The sequence below is a fragment of the Chenopodium album genome, chromosome 6 (genome assembly GCF_948465745.1).
Source record: "Chenopodium album chromosome 6, dcCheAlbu1.1, whole genome shotgun sequence".
NCBI classification, from domain to species: Eukaryota; Viridiplantae; Streptophyta; class Magnoliopsida; order Caryophyllales; family Amaranthaceae; genus Chenopodium; species Chenopodium album.
In genome coordinates this window covers 871,859-879,475 of record NC_137839.1, presented here as the reverse complement: position 1 = coordinate 879,475, position 7,617 = coordinate 871,859, and the positions used below count along the sequence as shown (strand labels likewise).

The 7,617-nt window shown below is 34.9% G+C and overlaps 1 protein-coding gene across 1 annotated transcript; it reads left to right on the top strand.

Annotated features, from left to right (window-relative positions):
* The first annotated feature begins 517 nt into the window (after window positions 1-517).
* Window positions 518-6,198, top strand: LOC145635499 (putative glucose-6-phosphate 1-epimerase). Its single transcript, XM_081686787.1, has 9 exons — window positions 518-752; window positions 1,231-1,305; window positions 2,741-2,797; window positions 2,888-3,048; window positions 3,210-3,344; window positions 4,155-4,257; window positions 4,335-4,434; window positions 4,842-5,085; window positions 5,655-6,198. The coding sequence occupies exons 1-8, from the start codon at window positions 636-638 to the stop codon at window positions 5,054-5,056; spliced, it is 963 nt and encodes a 320-aa protein (XP_081542913.1). The 5' UTR covers window positions 518-635; the 3' UTR covers window positions 5,057-5,085; window positions 5,655-6,198.
* The last annotated feature ends 1,419 nt before the right edge of the window (window positions 6,199-7,617 follow it).

The window sequence follows — 7,617 nt, the reverse complement described above, 5'->3', positions numbered from 1 at the left end:
AAAAAATATTCCCACTGAACCAGTGACGTGGACAGTACGATGGGAATTAAAAAAAGAGTAGTTGTAATTTGGGAATTAGATAATTTCCCAACATTATTTAGGGAAAGGGCTCTCTCATTTTGCGTAAAGTCGACTTTATATTTTTTTTTTTAGCAATTGGACTAGAAAACACTCTCGAAAAGTTTTGATTGGACGCAGAGAATATAATATAATAATAAATAATCAGTGTATTTGGTGCATTTTTAAAATGATCATCAAAATTCAAAAGCATATGGTGCATTTAAAAGTGTTCAAAGATACATGGTGCATTATAAACGTCATTGATACACAAAACAAATTTTTTGGTTACGGGAGGTTTTTTTTTTTTTTGTTTTTGTTTTTGCAATGGGCACACCTTTTCGATTGATTAATCTGATCATCTTATTTATTTATTTAATTTTAATTTTTAGGAAGATCTGGCTGTTATTAAAACGTAGTACAGTACTATATAAAGCGGACAAAATGGCGAATATAGAATCCTGTACGAAAAAACTTTACAGATTTTAATACTAACTGACGAACAAGAGAGAGAAAATCAAAGAGGGAGAAAATCATAGAGTGAAGGTGCAGTGAAGCTTTTGTATGTGAAGATAATCATGGCGTCTTCTTCAAGCGACCCCAAAATTCCTCCTCTTCTTCCAGTCGAGTTCACCAAAGCCTCCAATGGCCTTGACAAGGTCATTCTTCGCGAAGCTAGTGGCGTCTCTGCCGAGGTTTTTTCTCTCTTTTTCGCTCCATTTTTTTGCTGCATTTCAGATTTCTCGATTTCTCTCGATTCTTCGCGATTTCGTTTTGATCTGTTTTGTTCTTCAGGTTTCTTGATTTTCCGCTTGATTTTTTAGCGGCATTTTGTTCTTAATCGGATCTATTTTGCGTATGTTTGATCGAACATTTGCGTGTTTTTTCGATTGATTTTGAAGATTGAAAATAATCGAAATTGATTTTGTTGTTGTTTGTTGAAATTGTTGTTTATTTGCCAGATTCTTGAATTCTCTGCAAAATGACGATATTATTACATACTTAATTTTCGAAAATGCTTCAATCTAATCGCAAACTGTATAATCGTTTAACCTATTTGTGAAATTGTATAATCATTCAAGTTAGTTGTATAATCGTCCAATTCAGTTGTGAAATTGTGTAATCGGTTCTTATTTTACATGATATTCTTCTTCTTCTTTCTTGTTTATGAAGGTTTACCTCTATGGAGCTCATGTCACTTCTTGGAAGAATGAGAACAGGGAGGAGTTACTTTTCGTAAGCAGCAAGGTGACTTAATTTTTGTTTACTTTTCGTGAGATAATATGTTATATAAGAATGTGTGCTGTTTTTGATCTGTGTACGTTTATAAATCTTGTATGTGTTTGTGATATTAGTCATGGAAGCACTTTTGCGAGCAATGTAGATGATCACAGGTTGCAGTAAGCTGAAAAACCTTTTATGATGCGTCCAAGATTTACCATCAACTTTTGTGATTGTTTACTTACCAAAAAAAAAAAAAAAAACTTTTGTGATTGTCTTATAAGAAATAAGATATGCCTGTTCATTTAATTTTTGTGATTTAGAAATGGTTGCTAGGTAGATATTTCCTGCCAGTCTTTTTAAATTGTGTAATGATCGTGTTCTTAGTTTTGTGCTTGTCTGATTCTAAGTGAAAACACTCTTGAAGAAAATATGTAAGAACCTCAAGGATTTTGAGAAGACGGTGTATCGTACTACTTTTCTCCATTAGAGAGAAAATAGTCTTGTTAGACTTGGATGGTTGCTTTGGGTTGAGAGGAATCTTGTTTGTCTTTTATGCTCAAAGGGGGGAGGTGAAGGTGAAAAAGGTTGAAGGGAAGGAGGAAAGGTTAGGGTGCGAGGGACTGAGGGATGAGTGGAATCCTGGATGGCTATTCAAGCGTTTGTCAAGTAAGTGACATATACTGGCAGGTTCACCCTTGTAATAAGGAGGTGCATCGTGCATATGACCCCACTTGGAGGGAAAAATATGTGAGGATCTTTTATCATGAGAAACTTAGTAAAAGAAGGCGGGTTGCTCAAAACCGTCACTTTGAAACTGCCTTATCTTTCAACTGGCCTGCATTAATATCAATTACTGGACTTTCATTTTACTTATCAACAGATATTAGTCACACCCTTAACTTTTGTGCTTCAAGCAATTAACTCTACTAAAATCAACATTTGACCCCCCACTGTATTAATCTATTAACCCTTGTATCTTTTTTTTTTTTTTTTTTTTTGAAACCACCACCAGTCCACAGGTACCAGGTACCTTGACCTGGATGCTCTTAAGAACGCTTGTTTTAGCTGCATGGTTTTTCTTGTTATTTGATATCTGGTCTTGTTTTTATATAGCCTGAATTTATCTTTGACCAATTTATTCCCCTCATATCTTTGATACCTCCGTTTCATATTATTTGCAACAATTAGACACTTTCTACTCACACAGTAACACTTTTTGTCAAATCGTTGCGAATAATATGAAACGGAGGTAGTATTTTCAAATTTTATTACTAGATTGATGTCCTAATTCATAGGAGTGTCTTGTGCATATTGTCCTTGTACATGTTGGATTAGTTAGAGCCTATACATGACATCTTGAAATTCAAATTTCTTGTTGGATGCTAGTATTCAATTCGATTTTCTGAATCTGAGATTTCTATTTCCATCTACTTTTACTGATATTTGTTGTGCTGTCCAGGCTATCTTTAAGCCCCCCAAACCAATTCGTGGAGGCATACCAATATGTTTCCCTCAGGTATATGCTCCCTGCCTCTACCCTTTTCTCTCCCTTTCATTATTATTTATCTTCATTTCCCTCATGTGAAATATTTACCATATGGTGCAGTTCAGCAATCATGGAATGCTTGAAGCTCATGGATTTGCCAGAAATAGAGTTTGGAAAGTTGATCCTGAATCACAACCTTCTCCTGCAAACACAGCTAACAAGTCTTACGTTGATTTGCTGCTGAAACCTTCTGAAGATGATCTGAAGATTTGGCCTCACATGTAGGTTTTCCCTATGATGAAGTGATGGGGTGTATGAATGTTTGAATATTGACGTAGATCCTGATATTTTCTAAGTATAATATTAGAGAGTATTTCCTTCCTTTTGTTTGTCAGTCACATTGCTGTACCCATTGAATTGAAACAACTCATATCTTTTGTAGTTTTGAATTTCGTCTGAGAGTAACCTTGGCCCCTGGAGGAGATCTGATGCTGACATCACGAGTTAGAAACACTGATACAAAGCCATTCAACTTTTCATTTGCTTATCACACCTATTTCTCTGTTTCTGATATCAGGTATTACAACATTTTGTGCTGATAGTTTATTTTGTAATATTGTTTTTTCAATTCCAATTTTGTCATAAGCCAGTATAATACCACACATGTTATGTCTTCTTGTACCTTTTTTTTTTTTTTTTTTCTTAGTTTCTAAAACTAGGAGTCAGTTGTCTTTTTTTATGTCCTTTACTCATTCCTTAAGTTATGAATGGCTGGTTTTATGTAATTTTCAGTTCTTTGCATGATGAGACATAGTTGAAAGTTTATACTGGTTGAAAATTTGGATGAAACAATTTTAAAATTTTTGTTGGTCCTGGGCTCCTAGCTTCACAAGGAGCTTGCTTCAAGCTTATAAAATAAGAAAACGTATTAGTTGCATGTTCTGGTCTTGAAGGTCACAACCTACTGACTTGCTAAGTTTGGAGGCTCAAAAAATGTTTTTACTTATGTTTATTGAGTAGGCTGTTGGTTAGGAAGTCTACTGACCTACAGCTTGAGAACAAAAGAAGCAGATTGCAAGTTTGTGAGAGTGCGGGGCTCAATTTTGTACTCTTTTGTGTTGAAATTTCTTAGTGTTCCTAGGTGAAGGTGAAAGTTCTTTTAGGTTACGACCAATTAGTTTAAGAGATGGGTGCTGTATATCTTGTTGGTTGTGGATTGATGATTCATATTTATGTTTTGAACAAATTTTGTTTGAAGAAGAGCTGATATAAACATCACTATGAAGCATGCATCTAAACTTAGCTGTCGACCTTATATAGATGTTAAGATATTACAATCTATTACAGCTAGTTTTGAACCTTACAAATTTGCTTGTTATCTACTCAGTGAAGTCCGGGTAGAAGGATTGGAGACTTTGGATTACCTTGACAACACGAAGGGCAGGGAGCGCTTTACTGAACAGGGGGATGCCATCACATTTGAAGGAGAAGTGAGTGTTGCTTTCTTCTTTCTTTCTCTCCTCCTGGTGCAACATGAAATTTATCAAAATTTGCTGTGTATCAATAGATTGACAAGATATATCTAAGCACACCCTCTAAGATTGCAATCCTGGATCATGAAAGGAAAAGGACATTCGTGATTCGTAAAGATGGACTACCAGATGCTGGTAAGAATATCCCTAGTCAATTTTCATGAAATATATATATTCCAAGAATAATTACGTGTAAATGTTGCATTGTTTTAGTGAATATTCATAGCTGACTAGATGTAGCACTTGGATGGCTGTGCTGAGAAAGCTGTCATTATCTTAAGGATATATTTCTGCGAAAATTTTAATGCTGTCAAATCTTTTTTTAGAAATTTTCGTTCCTTTTTTTCTTTTTTCACCTTGTTTAAGGCTGGGCAATTGTGCCTTTTTGTGAAGTTGTGATTGTTGAGATATTTTCTAAAAGGCGAGAGTTATATCAACTTCTCTTCTACCTTTTCATGTGTCAAATTTGATGAAATTCTTGACCTACTAACTGGCTGGCTGGCTGGCATAGTGTAACTGAGAAATATTATTTTCTTTTGTAGTGGTATGGAATCCCTGGGACAAGAAAGCTAAGGCATTGGCTGATTTTGGAGATGATGAGTACAAGCATATGCTGTGTGTGGAACCTGCTGCAATCGAGAAGCAGATAACGCTCAAGCCGGGTGAGGAGTGGAGAGGCAGGCAGGAACTATCTGCCGTTCCATCTAGCTATTGTAGCGGGCAGCTTGATCCTCTGAGAGTTCTACGAGGAAGCTGAAGTTTTGTTGTCGTCAACGTCCTGTACAGGTTATTTCCTGAATCTAGTTCCCTTTATTCTTGAAGTGGTTAACCCTAGGTATGTTAGGAAATAGGACTTTGGCTATAAACCAAACCGTGTTTTTGCATTTCATGGAAACACAAAGATTGGTTAGAGGTAAGGTTAATTGTATTCTTATCTTCCTAGTGGAACTAGATTGTGGTGCTTACATTTGTTTGGCTACCTTTTTGTTTGCATGATGATTTTAATAGCCTAGATTAATTTTTTCAGTTCATCGCATGAAATTAGTTCATTAAGAAATTGTCTACCAGATTTTTGTGCACCTCTTTTAGCCCCTGGTATCAATACGTGGAACACAAAGCATTCTCTGGCTTAGTGGCCTCTGACATCTTGTTTTTCTCATCAGCCTTTTGCAAATGTATTTAAAATTTTGAATGCTGTGACATTATTGAACCATAGCTGCTGTGCCAGTTAATCTCTTATCAGATGTGAAGAATGACTAAACTAGGCCGTATGCTTTTTTTAATGATAGGATTTCCTTTTCATCTTCTGAGTTTTCTGATCCAATTTTTATCATTTATTCCTTTCTGGGTGACAGATGGGTCTTTGTGGAGCTCTTTGCATATTGAAGTTGGAATAGTGAGGTGGAATTCATCAGGTTTCTATTTTCCTGTTTTTTCTACAATGGGTATATGGCGGATTTTTGAGTCAAAAACTTGGTCAAATAATGTTTCGTTATAATTGGATGGCTATTTTTGGTGGCATGTCAAAGCGGAACACTTGCGCTGACTATTAGAGTCAATACACCACTAATTGTGGTTACAGAACTTGCATAGTGTAATATTTTTGTAGTAGATGGACAAAGCTCTTGCTTTCCTTTTCGACCTAAATTTTGAAAGCATGAATTTTGAGACATATAGATCTTTTACAAATATTACCTATAATTTGAGTTGCACAGGGCATGGTTTATGATGTTCAGGAATGGATTATTGGGGATCTAATCCCTAAGTGCAGGAAACAGGGTAATAAGTTGAAACAGTGTCGTCTGTTTCTTGTAAATTGCACCATTCAGTTTTTTCAAGAATGGATATTACTCTTAAAGATGTCGCAGTGATCAAATTTGTCTGGGAAAGACTTGCTGATTTTGCTTCGGTTAAAGATTTTAGTTTCTAAATGTTTTATGATACTTTCCAACGTATTTTGATACTCTATATTTTGTTTTCCTGCATAGTTTGGTGATATTGTCTTCAATCCCTTGTGTTTTCCTGTAGTTGATTTTTAGTTCTCGTACCTTAGTAGTTATGCAGCTTGTCCATACTTGTTTTCCGTTACTCTTAATATTTCAAAAAAAAAAAAAAAAAAAAAAAAAAAAAAAAAAAAAAACAAACTTTTTGTTCAGTGATCTGCCTGAGACAAAAATGATGTTAATTCTTAATAAGTTAGCAGTCTTGCTTTATTTAAGGGTACTGCTAAGGATCTTTAGTTGAAGATTTTGATTTCTTCTTTAAAGCTTGGTTGTTTTACGAACAATTTCAGTTTAAAACTATTTTACAACTTGTATGTGTTACTTTAAAAAATTCAAAGTTTGGGACCTATCATTTTGCTTAAGATAATATAAAAAGGTTACATAGAATTGTATTTGCAGGAAAAAAATGGAACACGTGATTGATATTTGCCTATGCCTAAGGCACACGGACACAACTATTTTTCAGACTAATTACACTTTCTGAGTACTCTAGGAATATGATGATACTTTGTTTGGAATTAATAGTCATGTATTACGTGCATAGGTTAAGATCTCTGGAAAATAGCATTGTAGTTCTTGATTCATCCATCGGTTCCTTTAATCCAATCTCGTGAAAATCTGAACAGTCTTTGAAATCCTGCTTCAGGGTTGTATTTAGCAAGGTTGCTACTAATACATGGATTGCAGATGGGAGCTTAGTTCCCATATTTGCGCAGTATTATGTTAGAAATTTTCAACAGGTTTACACATACATGATACATTGTTGCTAAGCTTAGATTAGGCAAGGAGAACAAACAAAAATGTCAAAGTTGGCTAAAAATTCTTTTTTAAAAAAAAACTTCGCTAAAAATAGGCGATGATTTAGTAAAAGAATCTTTGTTAGAGAAACCTACGTTTATGCAAATATAATCACTCATATATAAATCCAAAACCTTCAAAATTTCTCACAAAGCGTGGATAATTAGCCTTCAATTTTGGAAATTTTTGACTTTTTCTCACCAAGAAATAAAAATTGCCGAAATGTTTACCCTGATCCCTAATACTCTCCGCGAGTCCAATTGGCTGGGTGGAATCATCCAATTTTCTTTTAAACAACCAATTTACTGGTTTACAACTTGCATCGATTTCATTAACTCAAGCTTACCACGAACATTTATGACAACATGTAATGATCATATATGGATCCAAACGGCATTATATGACCCCGAGATGTATCCCTTAAAATCTCAATACTTTTTGACACCGGGCCCCGAAACATTAGAAATTTCTCAAAAAGCGTGGATATTAGTCTTCAATTTTGGAATTTTTTGACTTT

What these genes read in the sequence shown, in the direction of transcription:
- LOC145635499 (XM_081686787.1), top strand. Translation starts at nt 636, where the DNA reads ATGGCGTCTTCTTCAAGCGACCCCAAAATTCCTCCTCTTCTTCCAGTC. An exon ending in TACTTTTCGTAAGCAGCAAG is followed by an intron (nt 1,306 to 2,740) that starts GTGACTTAATTT and finishes TGTGCTGTCCAG; the next exon opens with GCTATCTTTAAGCCCCCCAA. An exon ending in TTCTCTGTTTCTGATATCAG is followed by an intron (nt 3,345 to 4,154) that starts GTATTACAACAT and finishes TTATCTACTCAG; the next exon opens with TGAAGTCCGGGTAGAAGGAT.